Source organism: Parus major, chromosome 21, assembly GCF_001522545.3.
Source record: "Parus major isolate Abel chromosome 21, Parus_major1.1, whole genome shotgun sequence".
NCBI lineage: Eukaryota > Metazoa > Chordata > Aves > Passeriformes > Paridae > Parus > Parus major.
In genome coordinates, this window is record NC_031789.1 from 3,806,468 (window position 1) to 3,829,389 (window position 22,922).

General features: G+C 60.8%; 4 protein-coding genes across 8 annotated transcripts in view; 2 read left to right on the forward strand and 2 right to left on the reverse strand.

Annotated features, from left to right (window-relative positions):
• ESPN (espin) overlaps positions 1-4,568 on the reverse strand; it is an 11,193-nt gene extending 6,625 nt beyond the window's left edge. The window contains exons 1-6 of the mRNA XM_033519366.1: positions 4,116-4,568; positions 3,285-3,499; positions 873-1,059; positions 589-771; positions 375-506; positions 55-274 (exon numbers count right to left, since the gene is read on the reverse strand). Coding sequence (XP_033375257.1) covers positions 55-274; positions 375-506; positions 589-771; positions 873-1,059; positions 3,285-3,499; positions 4,116-4,568 — 1,390 coding nt within the window. The remainder of the gene's footprint in view (positions 1-54; positions 275-374; positions 507-588; positions 772-872; positions 1,060-3,284; positions 3,500-4,115) is intronic.
• A 1,443-nt stretch (positions 4,569-6,011) lies between these two features.
• ACOT7 (acyl-CoA thioesterase 7) lies at positions 6,012-11,883 on the forward strand. 5 transcript variants are annotated; one of them, XM_015648157.1, is made up of 10 exons: positions 6,012-6,116; positions 6,783-6,900; positions 7,321-7,477; positions 7,954-8,045; positions 8,180-8,294; positions 8,767-8,781; positions 9,388-9,474; positions 10,200-10,316; positions 10,511-10,695; positions 11,275-11,883. In XM_015648157.1, the coding sequence occupies exons 1-10, from the start codon at positions 6,064-6,066 to the stop codon at positions 11,377-11,379; spliced, it is 1,044 nt and encodes a 347-aa protein (XP_015503643.1). In that variant the 5' UTR covers positions 6,012-6,063; the 3' UTR covers positions 11,380-11,883. The 5 variants fall into 5 exon arrangements, with proteins under 5 accessions (XP_015503643.1, XP_015503644.1, XP_015503642.1 ...); XM_015648159.2 differs by lacking the exon at positions 6,012-6,116 and adding an exon at positions 6,510-6,692; XM_015648158.1 differs by lacking the exon at positions 8,767-8,781.
• Positions 11,884-12,523: 640 nt separating this feature from the next.
• Positions 12,524-16,202, forward strand: ICMT (isoprenylcysteine carboxyl methyltransferase). Its single transcript, XM_015648162.2, has 5 exons — positions 12,524-12,756; positions 12,897-12,985; positions 13,066-13,235; positions 13,895-14,112; positions 14,835-16,202. The coding sequence occupies exons 1-5, from the start codon at positions 12,532-12,534 to the stop codon at positions 15,015-15,017; spliced, it is 885 nt and encodes a 294-aa protein (XP_015503648.1). The 5' UTR covers positions 12,524-12,531; the 3' UTR covers positions 15,018-16,202.
• Positions 16,203-17,306: 1,104 nt separating this feature from the next.
• Positions 17,307-22,465, reverse strand: RNF207 (ring finger protein 207). The gene is made up of 18 exons (XM_019008755.2): positions 22,357-22,465; positions 21,691-21,881; positions 21,396-21,528; positions 21,179-21,323; positions 21,014-21,095; positions 20,868-20,943; positions 20,659-20,784; positions 20,503-20,549; positions 20,304-20,376; positions 20,162-20,230; positions 19,987-20,055; positions 19,770-19,891; positions 18,536-18,725; positions 18,261-18,446; positions 18,127-18,178; positions 17,921-18,038; positions 17,772-17,852; positions 17,307-17,686 (listed from the first exon to the last, which is right to left on the reverse strand). The coding sequence occupies exons 2-18, from the start codon at positions 21,879-21,881 to the stop codon at positions 17,524-17,526; spliced, it is 1,923 nt and encodes a 640-aa protein (XP_018864300.1). The 5' UTR covers positions 22,357-22,465; the 3' UTR covers positions 17,307-17,523.
• Between the last annotated feature and the right edge of the window lie 457 nt (positions 22,466-22,922).

Here is a 22,922-nt window from a genome sequence, read left to right on the forward strand (position 1 = left end):
CAGGGGGGGCTGGACCCGCACCCCCCGCCCCGTGCCCCCTGGCCCCGCACTCACGGGCAGCGGGGGCCCCTGGGGGGCCGCCCCTCTTCTCCCCGGTGCTGGACTGGCTGGAGTGGCAGGAGTCGTAGTTGGAGAGGGTGCTGGCAGGGGAGCCCACCTCGAAGCGCGCCTGAGGCACCGACGCCGTGGTGTTGGGTGATGACATGCCCGAGTCGGGCTGTCGGCATTCCCCATCCGCTGAGGGGTCTCGTGACAGCACACGGTGCTCCACGCTCTGCTGGCACAGCCGTGGGGTCAGGCAGCAGAGCAGGTGTGGGGAGGCCCTGTGTGCTCACTGCGTGCTCCCCACGCCCTTGTCCCCGGCACCGCCGTACCATGTTCTCCACGGTGCGCAGGTACTGGGCGCAGTGGTTGTGGCCATTGTAGTCGGCGAGGTCGGCTGCTGTGTAGCCGTCCTGGTCACGGATGCTGAGGTCGGCACCATTCACCACCAGGATCTGGCAGCACTGGGGAGAGTGGGGGTGCAAGGCAGGGCTGGAGGGAAGGGCCCCCCCTTGCCCTGACACCCTGTTGGCCACCAGCACCCACCTCCAGCTCGCCATTCTCGGCGGCATCATGCAGCGGTGTGCCGCCCCAGCCGTCTGCAGTGATCTCCCCGCCGTGCAGCAGCAGCCAGCTCAGCACCTTGGCGTGGCCGCGGCTGGCAGCAAAGTGCATGGCCGTGGCCCCCTCAGCGTCCCGCTCCGACAGGCTCACCGTCGTGAAGCTCATCTGTGTGAGCAGGCAGGCTGAGCACTGGGGCTGTGCGCCATGTGCTGTGCCACCATGCTGTGCCACCACGCCGTGCCATGCTGTGCCTGGACAGTGCTTACCAGCCATACGATGACAGTGTTGTGGCCCATCTGGGCGGCGGCGTGCAGTGGGGTCATACCGTCATAAGCGCGCGCGTGGGGGTCAGCCCCACAATCCTGCACCAGGTACTGGATGATCTCCAGGTGGCCCTCCTGGCAGGCGAGGTACAGCGGGGTGGCCCCCGTCTTGGTCTGGGCACTCAGTGTACTGCAAGCAGGGCACAGCGCCCGTCACCTGTGGCCACTGCTACCGCCAGGGCTGAGACAGGGGGCAGGCAGGATATAGAGATATGGGGGCTTGTGGGACACAAGGAACATGGGGAGGTGCAGGGGACACAGCTGTGGCCAGGCAGGGCAGTGCTAGGGCTGGGAGATGTCCACCCCATGGCTTCCCATAGGTCCCCGTGCTGAGGCGGTGGCTGCAGCTGCAGCGGGAGGTCACTAAGTTAATCAGCTGCTTAAGGCTAAGCTCCTTCCTCCGGCTGTTTTTGGACACTGCAATTTAGTCGCATTTTAAATTAAGCTTCTTACACAGCACCGGCCGTAGAGCTGGTGGGGAAAGGCCAACCTGCACCATGGTGCTGCCCAGCCCAGCTGCCAGGTGCCGGTGTACCCTCTCTGCCCCAAAAGGCCTTGGCATCCTTGTGTCTCTCATCCTGAATTGTGTTTCCCAAACTGTGCAACCCAAATCCTGAATCCCACACCTTTTACCCCACATCCCCTATAAACCCATATTCTGCATCCCACATCCTGCATCCTGCCTCCCGACCCCACAGGAAGCTGTTTTATTAAGTGCTCCATAAAAAAACCTGTTGAATATTTAAAAAAGGAAGAGCAATAAATACTCTGCTCTGTTATCGCAATGATCGCAGGCCCTTAATAATTGATCCCGGTAACTGTGAGACGAGCTGTGGCCAGCACTCCCTTCCCGCTGTGCCTTGCGTGCCGTGTCACCGAGTGCCTGTCCTGCGGTCCAGCAGTGCCAGGCTGGCACAAGGGGTGCTCCCCGAGCAGGGGCTGGGGCTTGTGGCAGTTGCAGATTGGGGTGCAGGGGACAGCGGGAGCATAGGCACAGGGTCAGTCTCTGATTCCCATTTCTCAGTAATTGGGAAGGGGTTAAGCCACTTGGGCAGCACCAGTAAACTGCTTTACCAGATGGCTGAGACCCCATGCTGGGCCACCGGCTGCCGGGGGGCCCGCGGGCCCCTGCGAAGGTGGGCTGGGGGCGGCAGCATCCCACTGCGGCACCGGGGATTGGATTTCGCAGCTGTAACGGAGCCTCCGGGCAGGCGCGGGGCTGGGAGCAGGGCCAGCCCTAAATAATTCAAGGGGAAGGCGGTGACAGCAGCGGAGCAACCCCGGCAAGCAGCGTGAAAGGCAATGCGAGTGCCGTGCCACACCTGGGCTGACACAGTGGGCATTGAGCAGGAGCAGTGACTGGTTTGGGGCTGAGCTCGGGCTGCAGGGGTTAATCCCAGAAGTGCTCAGGGCTAAGCCGGCACACCTGGGGCAAGGACATAAAGAACTGGGGATGGGACAGCTCTGGCCAGTAAGTGCCATGGGATCCAGGGATGTCTGGTCCTGCCTGGAGGGAAGAATGCAGGGCTCTAGTATTGTGGCACCCGGAGACAGAGGGTGCCGAGTGCTGGTTCACGTCCCGCTGCCTTAGGACTCCATGGATGTGGGAGAGCTGTACAATCCCTCTCATCCACAAGCCTGGAGCCTTCCAGGGACAATGTGGAGCAACAGCGCATCCCCCCGGCTCCGCTTTGGCCGGGTCTGTGGGTTATTTCTAGTGGCCTCTGCCCACCACAGGAAATCGGATTAGCGGCCACTTAATCGCCTGCTGCAGCCTCGTGGAGAGGCCCGGCATCGCGAGCCCTGTGGGCTGCTATGCCGTGTAACCCGGGGACCAGCCCGGCCCCAGGTACCGCTCAGGAGGAAAAGCGGGGATGCTGCCGCGACGGAGCCGTCTGTGAGAGGCTGCCGTGCCCAGCAATGCCCACGGGCCTGGACAAGCGGAAAGGTCGCCTCCGGCGCCGGGAGCAGCCTCTCCTCGGCGGTCAGCCTAATCCATTTACATAACAGCGGGCGGACAAAGGCGGCTGTGTTATCGCCCCGCGCCAGGAGCCGACTCAGCGCCCAGTGACAATATTTCTGCCAGCGCTCGCCCCTCTCCTCCTCGCCCTTTCTTTGTGGGCCATAAAGAAGGTGCAGCTGGATGCCCAGCCTGATAACGTGGCCGCGTTGCCCTTGGAGCTGGGAGATCAGGGTGGCTGCAGCATTCGTTCCCAGAGCTGGCACCTTGCCCAATGGCTGGAGGGAGGGCTGGGGCCACAGCAGGCACCCTGTTCTCCCACTAGCCCCTCTCCTGCTGGTAGGTGCCAAGCTTCCGGCAGACCCTGTCTCGCTGCCAGCAGTGGGGGCCGTTACCTGGGGCAGTGTCCCAAGAGGAGTCGCAGGGAAGGGAAATCCCCTTTCACCGCGGCGTAGTGGACGGGCAGTGCTCCCGTGTTTGTGGCTGCCGTGGGGTCGCTGCCTCCAAAGCGGAGGAGCCAGTCGATCACCTCATGGTGACCGAAGCGGGCTGCCAGGTGTAGGATGGTGGCACCAGAGTTGTCTGTGTCCTGCAGGAAGAAGTGGGACGGCTGTCAGCACGAGGGACCAAGCCCTTCCGGCTAGGGGGCTGGGGACCGCAGGCAGCCTTGGGGCATCCCCCAACCCGGAGCTGGTCAGAGTGGAGTTCCTGTCCGCACGGAGCAGGGCTGAAGCAAAAGCACGGGGCATTGGAGGAACCGTGGGACCAACGTGTCTGCTCTCTGTCAAGGGCCTGCGTCCGCACACAGTGAGTGCAGAACAATGCCCTCCTTGTTCCACCGGCCGCGGAGCCCCTAACCGCGGGAATTTGCCGCCGAGCCCCGCTGTGCCGCCGGCCCGTCCGCCCTCCACGCTCGGTGGGGCGCGGGTAGAGCTGGCCCCTGGCCAGGAGGTCGTCGATGCGTGCTGACCCCTTCCTTCCCGATTAATCTCCACTCCCAGCCCCGCCGCCGCCTCCTCTTCCTTTGGCCGTCACATGTCTTTAACTCTCGGCCGGCCCCGGGGCAAGCCGCTTACCGCCCCGGTCCCGCCGTTGTGTAACCCTGGGAGGGGGCGGCAGCCCCGGGGAATATGTGCGGCCCCGACGGCTAAACCCCTCCGGGATGCCGGGCACTCTCCGAGTCCGTCGGATGTCGCCCGCTATGGGCGGCGGAGCTCTGCCCGTGCCGGGTAGGACGGACCCCGGCTCGCCGTCGGCAGAATTGGGAGCACCACGCGTGACCGTGTCCCCGCGGCCACAGCCACCCACACGGGCCCGCGGAACGCTTCCCCGGCCACCCGCGCCACCGAGGGACCATCCGCCGCCCCCCGCGACCCCGCTCGCACCTGCACGCCGCAGCCCCCCTGCGTGAGCAGCCACTGGAGACAGGCGAGGTTGCCGGTGGCGGCGGCGTCGTGAGCCGGCGTGGCCCCGTTTCGCGCCCGCGCGTCCCCGCGGAGCGCGGCCTCGGCCGCCAGGTACCGGAGGCAGGCGAGGCGGCCGGCGCGGGCAGCGTGGTGCGCGGGGGACGCGCCCAGGGCGTCCCGCAGCCCCGGCCGCAGTAGCCCGGCCGCCCGCAGCCCCCGTAGCGCCTCCACGTCGCCCTGTCGCGCCGCCTGCAGCGCCCGCTCCAGCGCCATCCCGGCGGCGGCCCCGGCCCCAGCGGCCCCGGCGGCGGCCCCGGCCCCGGCGGCCCCGGCCGCCGCTTGGCACTGCGCGGCGCTCCCGCCCAGCCGCCCCCCGGCCCCGTCGGCTCCTCCTCTCCCTCCCCCGGGGCCGCCCCTCCGCCCGCCCCGCCCGACGGCGCGGCGATTGCCCGCTTCTCAGGACCCCCGCACCGCTCCCCCCGGCCTCAGCTGGGGCAGCCGCGCTTTTCCCGATGGCTGCCGGGGCCAGGACCGGGACGGCTGCAAGTCCGGCTAGACCCCGTAGCGGCCCGTACGCGGCTGCCGGCCCTCAGCTTCGGCCCCATGGTTGTCCTTTCCCGCCGCCCGCCCAGGCGAGAGGCGCGGCAAAGACGGGCTCCTCCGGCACCCCCGACGTGCGCTGCCGGTCCTAAGCAGCTCAGGCAGAACGGGGGGCGCTGGGCGGGCGGCTGCCCAGCCTCAGCCGGCCGCGGGGTGCCGGTAGCCGGGCACGGTCCGCTTTGGAGTCCACCCGGACTTGCACCGGTCCCGGTCGCCAATCGGCAAAGTGGTCTTATGAACCTCTGGCGGGGCAGGGCGGGAGGGCTGGGCGGCGTTGGAGGACAGGCGGGGACACCCCTTCGTCAGGACCGCGGACAGCGAAGGTACCTCTTGATCAGCACCGAGGACAAGGCAAGGCCGCCCTGCCCGCCTCCTTCCCTGCCCGGCCCTCCCGCCCTGTCCCGCCGGCGGTTCATAACGCCGGTAGCGGTATGGAGGGCGGGAGGCCATGTGCCCACCGGGCGTGGCGCGGCAGGCACCCCGGCTCCTGCACCCCCCCCGCCTCCGCCGAGCTGTGCTAGGTGAGAGCTCCGGCATTCCTGGACCCCGCGCCCGCGGGCTGTCGTTCTGCCAGCAGACCCTCCGCTCCCTTACGGAGACGCGCCGCCGCGCTCGCACCATCGAGAGCCGAGAGTTCGCGAGGCCGTGAGTGCCGCGGCTCCCGGCACCCCGCGTCCCCCGGGCAAGGATCCTGGATCCCCTCCGGACCCTGCGTGCCCTCCACTGCGAGCTATCACTACTTGCTCGGGACTGTCGCCACCACTCGACCCAAAATCCCTGGAGGCTCGCCCACGGGAGCTGTGCTACAGCGGGAGAGAACCGACGGCGCCGAGAAAGCGGCCGGGGGCGGAACGGTGCTGCTCGTGCGGACCCGAAGACCCTGACTCCCCACGCGTCCCCGCGCTGACAGGACACTCCTGGGCACGGCGAGGGGCCCCAGTCCCGGTGGAGTCGCACAACTCCGCGGGCAGCTGCGGAGCCGCCCCCGCCCCGTTTCCCCGCGGCCCCGGCGCTCCTCCCCGTGCGGGGGCGCGCCTCGCGCTTCCCGCCAATGGCGGAGGGCGGCGGGGCGCGTCCGGGGCGCGGTGGGGCGTGCCCAGGGCGCGGCGGGGCGTGGCCAAGCGCGCCGGTGCCGCAGCGCCGCTGCGGGCGGGGCTCCGGTGCCGCCATGTCGGAGCCGGGGGCCGCGGGCCCGAGCCCTGCCGCTATCCAGGTGTCCAGGTACGGCCCCGCCGCGGCCGGGGGCCCGGGTAGGGCTGGGCAGGGAGGCGGGCGTGCTGGGGACCGCGGGCGGGTGCCGCTCTGCAGCCGAGATGCCGCCCGCCCTGCTGTCGGCATCGGCATCGGCGGCGCCGCCCGCTTTAGTCACGCTGTCAGTGACACCGGCCGCGGGCAGAGACGCAGCAGCGCCGCGCCCGTGCTCCGTGGTGCGGGGGCTGGGAGCGGGCAGGGCTGCCGCTGTTCTCCCGCCTGTGTTCCCGCGGCTCTCGGGTGCGGCCGCTCTGAAACAGCAGTTCCTGTCCGGGCCAGAGCGCAGCCGCCGTGTCGGTGCCCCCGGGCCGTTATTCGCCGTTGGCAGGAAGCGCGGCCGCTGCCGGGAGGCCGCGTGGAGCACCGGCACGTGCCCAGCTCGGTCTGTGCCGCACCCGGGCCCGGCGGGGTGCGGCCCCGGTGAGACGCCGGCTGCCCCGGCAGAGGCGCCCTGCTTCCTTCCGCTCCCAGCAGTAATTCGGAGCGCTTTCTATTGCCGCTCACAGGAAGCCGCATGCGAGCAGCGATGGCCCGGCAGCTCAGCCGGTGGGCGATATGCTGCCTCCGGGCAGCCGCACCGGGGCTGGGCTGGGGGCGCGGCAGGGGTTGTGAGCTCTCATCTGCCTCCTTCGGCAGGATTATGCGCCCAGACGATGCCAACATCGCGGGGAATGTCCACGGGGGAACCATCCTGAAGATGATCGAGGAGGCAGGAGCCATCATCAGCACCCGCCACTGCAATTCCCAGGCCGGGGTGAGTAGGTGCCGGAGTGCCTGCCATCCTCTGGCATAGTGATCCTTGACTCCCTGCCGCGTCTCAGGGGCAACAGAAGTCCTGCACTGGGAGTGTTTGCTCCTGTATGCAAACCACTGGTGTCTTTGGCTGGGCAGGGCCCAGTAGCTAGAAGCGTTCTGCTGAAATTGTGGTTTACCAGCAGAAACATTATTGCTCATTATTGCTGTTAATGTTTTAACTCCCAAGAAAGGTGAGTTGGGGGAACTGCGGTGCTGGTTACAGATGGGGAAGGAAGCATGGCCAGTGGCTGATAAAGTGGCGGTTGCAGTATCCGAGCCACATGTGTCGTGGCCAGTTTGACTGATCTCAGGGAGCTGCCAGCTGTGGTCCCGTGTGGCGTGGCTCTGATCACTACCTTGGCTGTCTCACTGTCCCCAGGAGCCGTGTGTGGCTGCACTGGCACGGGTGGAGCGGACGGACTTCCTCTCACCAATGTGCATTGGTGAGGTGGCCAACGTCAGTGCCGAGATCACCTACACCTCCCGGCACTCTGTGGAGGTTCAGGTCAACGTCATGTCTGAAAACATTTTAACAGGTGGGTGGCTGTGTTCCAGAGCTCCAGGAATAACAGTGTTAAGCCAAGAGCTTGCAGCAGTGACCCCATCCTCAGCTCTATCACTGGCAGAATTCGGCAGAGAGGAGAACTAGCATGTTTATCGACAGAGCTGAGGGTGCTGGGGAGGGAGGCAGGTTCTCTGGGATTTATGGCTCTATTGTAGTGAAAAACAGCAAAATCTGCTCATAGCTCTTCCTGCCTGATTTGCTGCCTGTGGCTGCCTTTGGCCTGAAAAAGTCCCCTTTTCCTGCTGTTGCTGTGACAACCAGTTCTGCTTGCTGGGACACATCTGCATTGCATTGTCACATCTGCTACGAGCTAAAGCCTGGCAGGAGCCAGCAGGGCAAGGGACCACCAATGCAAGTGGCATTGTTGGTGTGTGCCCATCCCCAGAGTGGTGCAGGTACAGCACTGCTGACCTTGGCACCATCACCTGCTGCCCCCTTCTCCTCCAGGGGCAAAGAAGGTGACGAACAAGGCGACACTGTGGTATGTGCCTCTGTCTCTGAAGAATGTGAATAAGGTCCTTGAGGTTCCCCCCATCCAGGTATGACAGCTCACTTGGGTCTCCCAAAACTGGAACTTGTCCTCCCTGTGGAATGGCACTAACCTGTCCCTGTTGGCACTTCCAGCTGTGCCAGTGGCTTTGCCAATCCCCTTCTTACCAGCTTTCTATTCCAGTATGCGAGAAAGGAGCAGGAGGATGAGGGGAAGAAGCGTTACGAGGAGCAAAAGCTGGATCGGCTGGAAACAAAGCAAAGAAATGGTGACGTGATCTTACCTGTCATCAACCCAGGTAACATGGGCAGTATGTAGCCAGTGCAAATTGCCCAGCAATACTGGGAGACCAAACTGCTCTGGGTAAGAGTAGGGCAACTCTGGTCATCCCCAGGGCCCTGTAGCTGCAAGTGTGCATTCTGAAACACCACACCAGGGATGGGGATGGGATTTTGGAGTCACAGTGTGTTAGTGGAGGGAGAGCTGAGTGGATGCCTGCGATACCCTGCAAGGGCTGGTGGATGAGATCCCCTTCTCCAAAACCCCATTCCTGTATCACTCCTTGCATCCCTTGTGTGCTTGTGTACAGAGCTAGATTTTGTGCACTAGAGCTGATTTTGCTCAGCAAGGGGTAAATGCAAGGGCTGGGCAAGGGTGACCTCTAGGCCTGGCTGTGGTCTTCAGGCAGAGGCAGAGAAGTGGCACATGGGGAATGTTGCGGGATGAAAGTTGCTCAAATGTTTTTTCTCCTCTGTCCTCCCTGCTCACAGACAGGCAGACAAAAGGTAAGGCTCAGCAGGCGCTGCTGCATGGGTGGTCACCCTGAGTGGGACTTGGCTGCTTTTCCTTCCTCTAAACTTTTTTAACATCTCTCATTAGATAGAAAACACAGGCTCTTCTGAGAGAGGATTTCCTCTGCTGGGAGTTTGAGGGTGTGACTTCTGTCACCTGGAGGTTGTAGTGGGACAGGGGTCTCTCAGGATGTTCCAGGGTTGGGGGCATTGGGGGGTGAAGATCTTCCCACCAAGGGGAAAACAGGGGCTCTATGCAGTAGGGTCTGGGAGCTTCAGCTGTGGCGGGAGGCAGACTGCCGTGTGACCCAGTTCACTCCTGTTTGCTTTCATGCTCTTTGAAAGCTTGAAAAGAAAGAAATGAGCTGAGCTAGAATAAAGTGGATGGGTAGGGATTAGAGGGAGACTGCAGCCTGTCAGGTGGTGAACAGTCTCTGCCCTTGGAACTTCTCCAGCCTGGTTTAACCACTGGTTTCAAGGTAGTTCAGCTTTGTTTTTTAGCCCCATGTTTTTTTTTCTTTGGACAACTAAATACAGAGGTGTATGGTGGTGTACAGGTGCCAACTGAGCAGCTCTCACCTTGCTTTGCTCTCTAACCAGAGCCGCACACCGTTGGCTACAGCCAGTCCAGCCTGATCCACCTGGTGGGCCCATCGGACTGCACACTGCTGGGCTTTGTGCACGGAGGTGAGTGAGCACTGCCCTGCACAGCAGCTGGGTTGCAGGTCCAGGTGGCTTTTCCCTGGAGCAAAGTGTGATTGGAGAGTGACTCAGTGTTTTTGGTGGGCTCTGCCTCTGCCTCTGTCTGGCTCTGGGCACACAGGCCCTTTGTCAGGGTCAGAGTTGCTTTAGCTGAGACAAAAGCTTCCTCTTTTTGTGTATCCCAAAAACTCACATACTCAAACTGTAAATCCTACAGTTTTGTCATCGCCTCTGAGATTGCAAATCCTGGAGTACAAACACGCAGCGTGTCACTGCAATTAGCTGAAGTCATTTCCTCTTGGCTGGCAGCGCCCATCACCTGCAGAGCTGGCATGTGTGGTGTAAGCTCTGGGAGAGGTGTGTTTGCTGAGGGCTGGGACAACACATACCTAATCCTTTAATAAACAAAACCAACATGGCTCAGAGCTGTTTCAAGGTTTATGGGACTGGTCTTGCCTTGCAAGGGTGAGGTTTGCTTAGAGAAATCTGGGAGAGATTGAGCTGACCTTAATCACAGGTCTGCGAGGATGTTGCCCTGGTATTGACAGGAGTCCTTGTGCTGGTACTGGATTTTCCTGAAACTGGGACTTAGTCTCTGGTCCAATTCCCTAGCATAGCTTTGGCCATGCTAAGGTCTTACTGACCTTTGTGTGGTTTTCCTGAAATCCCACTGACTTCGCTGAGACAGGATGCTCTGGTTCCCCTCACAGGTGTCACCATGAAGCTCATGGATGAGGTTGCTGGGATTGTGGCTGCCCGCCACTGCAAGACCAACATTGTCACTGCCTCGGTGGATGCCATCAACTTCCATGAGAAGATCAAAAAAGGTACCAGGGATGGTGGCAGGCACTGTGATCTCCTGTGTTGTCACACCCTGGCTCCCTTGGGTGCACTCTCAGGACATGCTAGCGGAAAAAATTAATCCCTGTTTGATTTGTCCTGTGCTCCGCTTAAGACACAGCTTAAGCATAAAACATGCAGGATCCCTTGCTCCTTTCACCAGCCCCTCTCTGTTTCACAGGCTGTGTCATCACTGTCTCAGGACGTATGACATTCACAAGCAATAAGTCCATGGAAATAGAAGTCTTTGTGGATGCTGACCCGTTTGTGGATGAGCCTCGGGAGCGGTACCGTGCCGTCAGCGCCTTCTTCACCTATGTGTCCCTGAGCAAGGAAGGGAAGCCCCTGCCTGTCCCGCAGCTGCTGGTAAGAGCTTTTTCTCTCTGGACTGGAGCCAGCAGGGCCATCACCTTTCCTGTTCCTCCTGGGGCAGAGCCCAGCTGGACTTCTTGTCCAAGAAATCATCTTCCCTTTAGTTACTCAGCAGAAAAATATGAGCATGAACGAGATTTTCCAGGGGAGGCTTCAGGGTATTTTTTTATTTCTTCTGAAAATTGCCAATGTGGAGGTTGGGGATTTTCCCCTTTCTCATTGTTGAGGACAGGCTGCATGTGGGCTCTGCACCAGGGGACCCTGAATGGCAACAGAGGCCCCCACATCCCTAATTGCTGCTCCCCATGGTGTTCCCATTCCAGTCTCCTGCCTATATTAGCTCCCCTAATCCTGGCAGGGCTTTGCTGACGTGGTGCTCTTGACTGGGGGTCTTGGTTAATATTTGATGTGGCACAGGTCTCCTGCTTCATGCAGGAGCACACTGGCTGTCATGTTGTGTGTTTGACGGAGGGCAGCTTTTCCCTCATACTTCTTTGAGGGAGGCACGTTTTCCTCCCGCACACACTCGCAGCACACTGATGCTGCAGCTTCACACTATTTCTGTGGCCTCAGACGGAGACAGAGGACGAGAAGCGTCGCTTCGAGGAAGGGAAGGGCAGGTACCTGCAGACCAAAGCCAAGCGGCAGGCGCAGATGCAGCAGGCTGCTCAGCAGTGACCTGTCCGGCACCCTCGCCACCAGCGCCCGCTAAACATCCAGGTTGTTCCCGTTTGTTTTGTGTCCGGTCCGCGCCAGCCCCATGCCTCCGCCCGCCCCAGCCCGCTGCCGGCGCCACTGCTTTGCTGCTGATGGGCTCAGCACCGTAGACCTCGTGCTTCAGGTGGCTGAAGCTCCCTGAAAGCCCCCAGGAGTCTTCCCAGGCATTTGCCATCTGCCTCCAGAGCCATTGTTGCTGTTTGATCCCACTGGCGACACTCCTGCCTGTGTCAGAGCCAGGACGGAGGTGTGTGGTGGCTTGAGGGGCGCGTGAGGCCGCGAGTCTTTGTGCTGCTGTGTTTGACTCGCTGGTTTGTCCTACCATGCACACCAAAGCTTTCGTACGTGCTGCACCGCGCCGGGGCCGCACTGAATGTCTGTGACATCTCTAGGTAGTTCTCTGTGCACATCTAAGTTATTTAAGGAATCCTGTGGCATAAATAAAGTCTGTTTCATTGACTGGAATGAAAGGCTGACACTTTTATTTCAAACAGTTGTGCTTTTCCTCCCTCCCCCGGATCCACCCGTGCTCCCCAAGTGGCGCCAGGCGCTCACGACCTTGTTTTTAAGGAAGTCTGGCTGTTTTAACAGGACCCTCAGAGCAGTTCCTGCTGGGATGGGTTCCCAGTTTTGCGTATTAAACAATAAAGTACCTGACAGGAGGGTGTAGTGAGGTGGGGGCTCATCTCCTTTACCGTGCCTGCTGTGCGAGGACATGGGATAATGGCTTTAGGCTGACAGAGTGGAAATTCAGAACAGGTATCAGAAAATATTTTCTGTGTTCGGGTGCTCAGGCAGCAGGAAGGTGGTGGAGTCACCATGGTGTTCAGCAGTGTTTGGCACTGGCTGATGTGCTTTAGGGGTTACAGTGGCGGTGCCGGCTGGAGGCGGGACAGGATGATGGCCAAGGTCTCCAACCCCGCCGGCTCCGTGACCGAACCCGAACCAGCCCCGCCAGCCGCAGCCCAGCCCCGCCCCACAGCACCGCCGGCGGCCGCCGCGCGACTCTCGCGAGATCGGCGGCGCTCCGCTGCTGCCGCGGCTGCGCGGGGCGGGGCTCTCGCGAGAGCGGCGAGGCCGTTTCCCGGGCGACGCGGGTGGGGCGGGGCCGCCATGATGGCGGCAGCGGTGGCGCGGAGAGGGCGGTTGGGCCGGGAGGGCCGCGCCAGCCTTTGCTCCTTCCTGCTCGGCGCCTCGGTGGCGGCCCTGCCACTGCTACTCGGCTCGTCCCCCTCCCTGCTGGCCGCTCCCGGCCTGCGCGGCCGCCTAGCTCTCGCCCTGCACGTGGCGGGCGTGAACGCGGCGCTGCTGCTCGTCTATCCGCGGCCGCTCTACAAGGTACGGGGGTGGCCCCGGCGGGCGGCGGGATGAAGTGCAGCTGTGGAGGGTTCCGTACCGGTCCCGAGATGCGGCGGTAGGGATACCACGGGCCCGGGGAGCGGCGGCGGCAGCGCGTTCTCCCCTCCCTGTGCTTGCAGATCGCCGTCCGGGCCTGTTTCTTGGGCTTCGCCTTCGGCTGCGGGCTGCTGCTGAGCGCCGGCCGATCCGCCTGGCGCCACTTCGGATGGTAAGGGCCGGGCCGGGAAGCCGGGAGGGCGCGGTGCCCCTGGCCCTACTAAACCTGCCCTTCCATCCCTCCCGCCGTAGGTACATGTGTTCCCTCTCCCTCTTCCACTACTCGGAGTATCTGGTCACAGCCATCAACAACCCGCGCAGCCTCTCGCTGGACTCCTTCCTACTCAACCACAGCTTCGAGTACAACCTGGCTGCCCTGTCCTCCTGGGTGGAGTTCACGCTGGAGAAGCTCTTCTTCCCAGGTCGGCCACCCCATCCCTCCCTGATTCTGCCCAGCTGCACGTGGCTCGCCTGTGGTCCATCTGTCTGATGGCAAAGTGCAGGTGACCCTCAGCTTGCTGCCCCGTGACAGCCCTGCATCAGCTTTGTCATGGTCATAATCCCTAAGTGCTCAAAGCCGCTCGGGTTGGATCTTGGGAGGGCAGGGGGGAGCCCCTCCTCACTCTGACATGCCAGGCCAGGGGATTTTCTGCCCTTTCCTGCCTTGGAGGTACAAGAATGATGTGTCAGGTACATCTGGGTGCTGCCTTTTGACAGGAATAAAATCAAGTCATCAAAATATGTTGCTGGTTGCCCAGTTGGGGCAAACTGGCTGTGCTCACCTGTTTATTCCTGGGAGAGGGAAGCTGTTCCCCTTTATTGTTTTGTAGCAGTCTGAGTATGTCCTTGGCTGTGCTTTGTGTTATCTTTGCTGAGCCTCTACAGCTGGGCCCCACAGACTAATCTATGCTAACACCAAGCAGGGGTTGCTGGTTTTATCTGTTTGGTGTGGGAGGGCAGCGTGTGACTGCTGCTGTCACACATTTTGCTTTGAGATGGGGGGCAAAGCCCACTCACTGAGCAGCCCCCTGAACCCCTCGAGACCTGTGCAAACCCGTTGTGCCCCTCCCTGTCCATGCAGAGCTGAAGCAGATCACCTGGCTGAGCACCGTGGGGCTGCTGATGGTGATCTTCGGGGACTGCCTGAGGAAAGCAGCCATGCTTACGGCTGGCTCCAACTTCAACCACATCGTTCAGAACGAGAAATCTGACACCCACACTTTGGTGACAAGTGGGGTGTACGGGTGGTTCCGGCACCCATCCTATGTGGGATGGTTTTACTGGAGTATTGGAACACAGGTACTGTATCCAGTGTGCTCAGATTCTTTCATGTCACAACCCCAGTCTTTGCTCTCAGTGCTGCATACGCTGTGATGGGGTGCAGACACCACCTGATGCTGGGCATGGATTCTGCTGCCTCCCACTGGAAAGCAGGAAATCAGGAATCCCTGAGCACTCTGACCCATGTGATCTTTGTTCCTTTAATTTTCTCTGTGCAGTAAGGAGACATGATGGAGCTGGGGTTTTGACCCACAACCCCCTTGGAGGCTTGGGGTGGGATTTGCTGCTGGTCTAAAGCTGGTGTTCAGAGTTTTCTGTATCCCTGTGGTCAAGATGCCTTCCACGAGTGGTCAGACTCAACCTGGCTCCTGCCAAACACCAGTCCTGTGCTTGAGGGCAAGGACACTCCCTGGCTAGAGGGTCAGCTCTGGCTAGCTGCAGCTGAGCCATAGCTTCTGTAGCTGTGTGTTCTTTTGGCTGGCTGGGCACTGACATTGGATTGTTTCTCTGGAGAGAGTCCGTGGATAGTACATAGAGCTTTTGAGAGCTGGGGCAGTGATGCCAGTGCTTCCTGTGCGCTGCTTTCTTCATTCTGGGGAGAAACTCGTGCTTATGAAGTTTCACAAGGAGTGTTGGGGTCTTTTCTTTTTCTGTGCCAATGTTTCTGGAGGGGGATGAGCTGTGGGGCTGGGGCAGTCTTGGGTTCTCGACGGGACGCTCACCAGCAGCATCTGTTCCAGGTGTTGCTCTGCAATCCCATCTGTGTGGTGGGCTACGCACTGGCGTCCTGGCGCTTCTTCAGGGAGCGGATCGAGGAGGAGGAGATCACACTCATTCACTTCTTTGGAGAAGAGTACCTGGAGTACAAAAGGAAGGTGCCTTCGGGTCTCCCTTTTATTAAAGGAGTCAAACTGGAACTGTAACATGGGCGAAAACCAGACTGGCTGAGCACACGCCCAGCTCCTGCTGTGCCCAGAGCCTGTGTGGCACTGGCCTCTGGAGGTGCCTGTTGGTATTTCCCGGCCACCCAGGAGGAGCTGGTGGAGGGCTGCGGCGTTGGGCAGCCTGCTGGGTCACTCATAGATCAGAAGCTTGTTCGTCCTCCTTGAGATCAGTCCTTCGTTGCACATTCAGGGATCTTCCAGATAACTTAGCCTGTAGCGACCCTAAAGAGAATGAGCAGCTGAATTGTCTTGGAACGGCTCTGGAACTGATTCTACCAGAAAACAGCACTGCTCTCCTGGCCCTGGATGGGGAAGGTGCTGGGCAGCAGATTGTTCCTGTTGCATAATTCAATTTTAAAGCTTTCTGACCTCATGAGCCCGGTGACACGGCTTTAATCTCTTCGGGCCAAACTCCTTGAGCTGGCACTGAGGCAGCCAGTGGAAGCAGCCTCTGGCTCTGCCTGCCCTTGAAGCACCAGAGTGCCAGCAGCACGGCACCACCCAGTTCTCTCTAGGCCTTGGGGTCTGCAGGGAGGGTTCTGCTGCTCCCCTCATGCCACTGGATCTGAGCACTTCTGGGCCCGCTTCTCCTCCCTCGGATGCTGCTGTGGATGCAGTGTCACTGCTCCACCTGCTGCCTCCCGCTGCCACCTCTGTTCCTTCTTCCTGCTTCCAAATCACGCTGCTTCCTATCCTGCCAGGCTGCCTCCGTCTTGCAGAGGTCCCAGGATTCTGGGTTGTGAAAGAACCACAGCTGCCAGGCTTGCTAAGGGCTTTAGTCCCTGAGATCCTTCCCTGCTCTTTTGGGCAAAAGCTGTGATGTCAGGGTGAGTAGGAGATGCTTCTAGGGAAATCTCCAACTAGGAGAAGAGTTGGGCTAGCAAACGCTCTTTTATAGTAACCATTTGGAAATGGTTCCCACTGAGCTGTGTGGTATAACTTTGTTGTTAAATACCAAAGAGGTTCACTGTTTTCTTGAGTTCTACATTATTCTTCCTTGCTGGAATGGAAATGAGTTGCTTGCCAGTTCATGCTTGGAGCTTGTGGTGTTCCATGGGGAAGGCGCTGCGGTATGGCTCAGGAAGGGGCACTTGGTGAGAATGGCTTGGGTTTGGGTTTAGGTTTTCTATTTTATAAAAAAAAAAATAGAGAAAACTTTGCCATCTTCTGTCTGGTTATTTGAAAGTCTCTTGAGGTGCTGGTGGCACTTTGAGGTGCTGGAAACTGGAATTTTTATAATTCCAGGTGGGCTCTCAGAACACATCAGCACTGTGTTGAGGCACGATTGTGACTCAGTGACTTGTGGGGCTGTGGAGCCACAAGGATGAGGCTGACCCTAACCCCGACCCTCCATTTCTCCTTGCTGAACTGATGCAGAGTCCATCCTCCACTGGGTTTGTTTGATCACAGAGCATCTGCCTGATACCCTTGCTGGTAATGTGTCCTTTGCTGAGCAGAGTTTTGGCTTGGGAGAAAAGAACAAAGGTGAAAACTCACCAGCTGGAGAGTGCTGATCTGTGCTGGGAACTTGGAGGCTCCCACTTGGGCTGTTCTTGTTCAGGAAGCTCTGGTTGCAGCCAGTGGTGCCTCGAGCTGGTAAACTGTAACTAATTTTTTTGTAGGCAGTAATGTTCCTGCTGTGCCCTTGATCAAAGAAACTTTGAAACAAGCAATTGTCACTTGGGTTTGATGTGCTGTTTGACAACAGAAACAAAGCCCCATTCCCAGATTGTTCTTCATAGTAAATGCACCTTGATCCTAATTTCGCAAGTGCCAGTTCCAGCTGTGCAGGCTCTGTCCAAGCAGGATGTGTTGGCACCGAAAGAAAGGGATGAACTTCACCTTGAGCAAAACCTTCAGTGCCTCTTTACACTTTTGAGACCAGCAGCTTCTCTTAACCTTTTCCTAAGTCCTGTGACCAGAAGCTCTGCAAGGAGACAGCAGCTTACCGAGTGTGGGGAAGGCATGTGAAGTTTTAGGGAAAAGCTGGAGTAATCTGTGAAACCCTGCCCTCAGTGCCACAGTGATTGGTGAGTTCTTAGATCCCACATGAGCAGGGAAACTCTAGAGCAGCTGTTCCTGGCACCTAGCTCATAGTGGTGTGTGGCTGCCTGGCACTTCACAGGATGCTCCATCACCTGGCTGTGTACCCCTGACTCTGCCCTGGGAGTTACTTTTCCCCACAATTTGCTGATGTTGTGGTTTTAGGAGCAGCTGGACACCCTGAGCCAGCAGATCCCTTTTGTCAGTGCTGCAGAACCACGCAGACATGGACAACTGCACCCTTTTATTTCACTCTGACACACGCAAGGGAGAGCACAAAGAGAATTTTTCAGAAGCAAGTCCACCTGAGGCCTTTGTATGTGCTGCAGACATGGCAGGCTGGGCTGTTTCCTGCCCTGGTTTGTGGCACTGGGCAAGAGGAGCTGGTCAGTGACCAGGGCATGACTCTGCCCAGCGGCTCTGCCACGTGCCCAGCACGGCTCTACGGTGCCGGCTCTTTCAGAGTAGCACTCTCTGCTCCGCTCTTCTGCTGGCCCCTGCAGCAGTCTTTGTTTTTTGGGGAGAGGTTTCCAGGGTTGTCCCTGGGCATGAAGCCCTCCCCAGGGCTGGCTGAAGCCACCTTGTTGCTGCCAGGCGAGGCATCCCTGGGGAAGGGAAGGCACCGTGACAGGGTCACTGTCTGAGAAGGCATGGGAGGAACTTGGCACTCAGGTGCTTGCTGTCACCTACCTTGGCACCACTTCATTGTCGTCACAGATCTTGAGCAGCATCTGGGTTTGTTCCTCTTTGGGCTCCTGGGGTTCCTGCAGCCTGTGGTGGGAGGGGTGTGAGCCATGAGCTATGTCCCCCCTGGCCCTGAAAGCCCCTGCACCCCTCACCTGGGCTCCAGCCGCTCTTTCACTTTGGCAATGGAGCGGACGTAGGGCGCAATCTGTTTGGTGATGGTGCTCAGGCAGCTGTTCTCCTGCCGCAGCTGCAGCAAGTCATGGAGCTGGGCTGGGGGCGAGAGGAGTAGGCTGGGACACGGCCACCCCCAGGGGGTGGGCACAGGGGGCACGGGGAGGGAGCGCGGGGTCACCAGTACCTTCATAGATCTCCTGCTCATTTGCTACCCGCTGGTAGGTCTCCTCCCAGACCTGGAAGGAAGAGAGGGAGCTGGGCAGTCTGCAGCAGTACAGCACAGAGGGGCCCTGCTTTGCCAGGATGTGCTGGCTGTACCTCCTCAAAGACGCTGCGCATCATCTCCACGGCGGAGTAGTGAGCTGCGATCTGCACGTCCATCTGCAGCGACTTCTGCAGGATCTCGCTCATGATCTCTGACTTGATGAGTGAGTGGTGCTTGGTGAGGTCACGGTGCAGCTCCTGCACCTGGTCCTTCAGGCCCTGTATCTCCGTCTGCAGCATCTGCAGGAACCAGGGGGCACAGCCACATGAGCAGCACCAGCCTGGCCCGTCCTGTCCCATCCCACCCTGCCTCGACCCATGCTCCCTACCCGGTAGGTGTTCTCGTAGTTGCGGCAGTGCTCGGCGAAGGGGGTCTCGCGCCCCTCAGCCAGGAGCACCTTGGTGCTGATGTACCGATGCATTGTTGGCTTCTTCACCATGGGGCCGGTGGACATTTTGTCACTGGTGGGGGGGCAGCTGGGCACCATGAGGGTCTTGGAGCATTGGCCACCGGGGAGCCTGCATGGAGAGGTGACAGTGACATACTGCAGGTGAGCAGCAGTGGGGGTGATGTGCCAGGGACCATGCCACCAGTGCAGCCCCACCGCCCCTTGTCTCCCGTGAACCTGGGGATGCACCAGTCCCACATGTCCCTTCCCCTCACCCAGGCACAGGGGTTCAGTCAGAGGTGCCTTATGCTGTGCCCAAAATCAGATTTCTGTGGGCTGCTCTCCCCATTCCTGCAGTTTTGGAACCAGCTGTGGCAGTGTGAAGCCAGGAGCTGAGCTCGGCACCCTCCAGTTTCTAAAAGGCGGGATACAGCTCGCTCCCTCACCGCTGGTATCTCCTGGCCCCTTGGCAGGCACTACTGCCTCTCTGTTTCCCCCCATCCCATGGTCTCCCTGTGCTAACCACCACCACCATTGGTCCTACCGTGCAGCGCCGTGCTCCCCCCGCCCGTGCTGGGGCCAGCAGCCCCCAGGAGCTCAGCCACCCTGCAGTGCCAAGCCTGGCTGGGGGTGAGGAGCAATCCCCATGGGGCGGCAGTGCCCGTTTGTCCTCTCTGGCCGGGAGGGCCTGGCAGGGCCGGTGCTGCTGTGACATCAACAGGCCTAAATATATCCCCAGTGAAGAATGGCCGAGCACTTCCCTGAAATTCTGATAAAAATAGTGGCAGGCAAAGAGGCTGCAGCACCACGGGCATGTGGGCAAGCAGGAACTGGCCCAGGTGGAGCACCCATGGAGAGGGGGCAGAACCCTCTGGGGAGTGTGGCAGGGGCCGGGCTGGGGAACAGAGTGAGGTTCAACCAGGCCCCCAGCTGCCAGCCCTGATGCTGCCCGCCCCTCTGCCACCCGCCCCACTTCCCAGAAGTGTCACTTGAAGCCTGTTGTTCATCAGTGCAGCTGTGCCTGTGCTGTCCTGGTACCACTGCTGAGGTGACAGGCTCAAGGGCAGCATCAGGGCAAGCTTAGCATGGTGAGATGCTGAGGGGAGTGTGCAGTGTGGCACGTGGCAGGGGACACAGTAGCACATGTGCCTTGGGTGCAATCCTAGCACCTCACATGTTTGTGCCAGTGATGCCAGGACCAATGCCACCAGCGCTGCCCACTACGGAGCGGCGGGGGCTGAGCATCAGGAGGGGCTCCAGACAGCGGGCGAACTCTGCCCGGTACTCGCTGTTGATCTGGGGGGCAAGAGAGGAGAGTGTGACTGGGGCTGGGGCAGAGCTGGCAGCTGGCACTGCCCACAGGCTCTGCCTTGGGCAGTGCAGGGCTCTACCTTGCTGGTCTGGGCTGGCCGGAGGCGGTGTGGCAGCTTGACGATTCTCTGCAACCTCTCCATCAGTTGCTGAAAGGCAGCAATGAAGCATGGTGAGGGGTGCCCAGCACCTTGCCCCTGAGCTCAGCACTGCTGTGGGATGCTCTGACCACCCTGCAGTGCTGGCAACACTCACATAGCCCAGGTCCAGGAACTCGGCTTTGTTGGCAGAGCTCAAGAAGGCCGAGCAGGTCACCAGGTGGACCTGTGTGTGTGGAGGGGGTCTGTCACTGCCTGGCTTTGGTGTCAGGATGTCCCTGCCTGGTGGGAGACCCTACCTGCAGAGTGGGCAGCAGGGAGGCAAGGTGGGCTAGCTGCTCCTTGAATGCCTTCTCCTTTTCCTCGTGTTGGCTGCAGCAGAGCAGAGCATGGCACAGCCTTTGCAAGACCCCAGGGAGCCATCCAGCCCCAGGCATCCCAAACCACTTTGGGATGGGGGGACATCCCTCGGACAGGGCTCAGCCCACGGTCCCTCACCTCTGCACAGCTTTCAGGAGCGTCTTTTTCCTCTCGGAGAGCTGCTCCTGCAAATGGTACAGCCGCCCTGTGTCCTATAGCCACCCCAGTCCCTTCCCACTACCCTGCCTCTGTCCCACGGGCACAGGGCTCGATGGACAGGTGGCTGCCTCAGACCTGCATGCGGCTGAAGAGGGAGTTGATGGCCGCCTCCTCCTCGCTGGCACTGTTGCGAACCTCCTCGATCATGGCCTTGAGCAGGACAATGGCCTCACGCGTGGAGGTCTGCAGTTCCTTCACAGCCTGCCCGGGGTGGCAGGGCAGCTGCAGTGCAGGGGACAGCGCTGCACCCCCTCACCACCCCCACACCCCCCAGCCCTGCCCACCATCACTGCCTGGTCCAGCCGCTGGCAGCCCTGCATGTACGCCGTCTCGATGTCGATGCAGTGTGCCCGGCTCTCCCTGCAGGCACAGACATCAGGGGAAAGCACAGGATGGGGCACATGGCAAGTGTGGGGCTGGGACTACTTACCCCTGCATGTCCCTGAAGCAGTTGATGCAGAGCATGGACTTCTTCTCAGTGGAGAACATGATGTAGGGCTCCTCGTGCAGTGCTGCAGGGGACAGGAACATGGTGTAGCCTGGCATGGCACAGTGCAGCACAGCATGGCGTGGGACAGCCTCGCATGGCACTCACGGCACTTCTTGTGGATGTCTTTGGTGCGCTTGGAGAGGGAGACGATCTCGTGGCGGGTGAACATCCTGGCACGGTGGGTCTCCTCACGGCATGGGGCGCAGAGGGGCTGCCCACAGGTGTTGCAGAAGTACATGGTATCCAGCTCCTGTGTGAGGGGACATAGTTGGTGGCAGGCATGGCCCTGGCAGGGGTCCCCTACCCACCCCGCTGCCCTCACCGCCTTGGTGCAGCACCGGTCACAGTTGGCACACTGCACATCCTCCTCGCTGTCGGCTGAGCTGTCCACCAGAAACTGCAGGAGCCGGTCCACGGGAGGCAGCCCCGTGCCTCCCCTCACCACTGAGAGGTGCCTGCGGGGGTGAGATGGGGACAAGGATAGGGACACCCACCTGGGTCGGCGGGGCAGCTTTGGGGATGCAGAGAGCAGTGCTGTGCTGAGCTGCCAGCCCTGTGCTGTGCCCCAACCCTGGTGTGCCCCATGCTCGGGGGGGGTTTTAAGGGTTGTCCCTTACCCGCAGAGTGGGCAGCGCAGGCGGCCATCGCTGGCGCGGCCTCGCAGGCAGCTGGCGCAGAAGTTGTGGTAGCAGTCGAGCAGACAGGGATGCTGGTAGGGCTCGTGGCAGAGCAGGCACACGAGCGGGTGGCAGTTGGCCTTCTCCAGCTCCGAGCAGCTCCCCAGTGGGGAGAAAATGCCACCTGCCATCTGTGGGGTTGAGAGCCAAGCCCTGTGCCCAGGGACCCCTTTGTGGCACCAGTTTTTGAGAGCACTGTGGTTGCCACAGAAAGGACGAAGCCTGCCCCAGGGCCCATGAGCTGCTGACTATTTTTAGGTTATGAGCTGCACGGCACGAGGCTGCCCCCAACGTGTCCCTTCCCCTGGTATCACAGGCTGGGGGCTGCAGTGTCCCCCTGGTGTGTGTCCCCCAAAGCAGGAGCATTCCCTGAGATGGGCTCTCCCCTGCAAGGAAGCATCCTGCAGCCGAGCATCCCCCAGGACAGGGGTGGGGGTTCGTCCAGGACAGGGTGTTCCCCCAGAGGAAGCATTCCCTACAATGGGGTGTCCCCTGCCCAGGGATGTGCCCTACGGTGGCAGCCTGGCAGTGAAGGCAGCCAGGTGCCCCACATGCCCGAAGTCCCCGTCTGGGCACAGGTGTGTCCTGGCAAGGTGAAGGCTTTACCTCTCCCTGTCTGTAAGTCGGGGGATCCGAGCCGAGTTGTGCTGCTGCTCACCGTGTGCCGGCAGGAATGAGACCGATGCCGAGGCGACAAGGCCCGGCCGACCCTGTGACGTGGGGCCCCCTGGCACTGCCGATCGGCTGCCACGCCACGGCCCAAAAATAGCCCCGTGCGCTCCTCGGGGCCCTGCGGCGGGGACAGCCCTCGGCGTGTGGGAACACGGAACTGCGTAGCCTTCAGGCTGCGGGGACATGGGCATCTGCATGGCCTGGTGATTGCCCTCAGGAGGTGCGGGGGTCCCTCTGGGCACAGTGAGAGCCCCGGGGTGCGGGATCACCCAGTACACACCGAGGCTCCCCGCGGTGCTGGGTCACCCCGTGCGCAGTGAGGCTCCCCGGGGTGCGGGGATCACCCCGTGCGCAGTGAGGCTCCCACAGTGAAGGGCAACTCCGTACAAAGTGAGGAGCCACAGAGTGCGGGGTCACTCCGTGCCCGGTGAGGTTCCCGGGCTGCGGAGGGGTCACTCCGTGCCCGGTGAGGTTCCCGGGCTGCGGAGGGGTCACTCCGT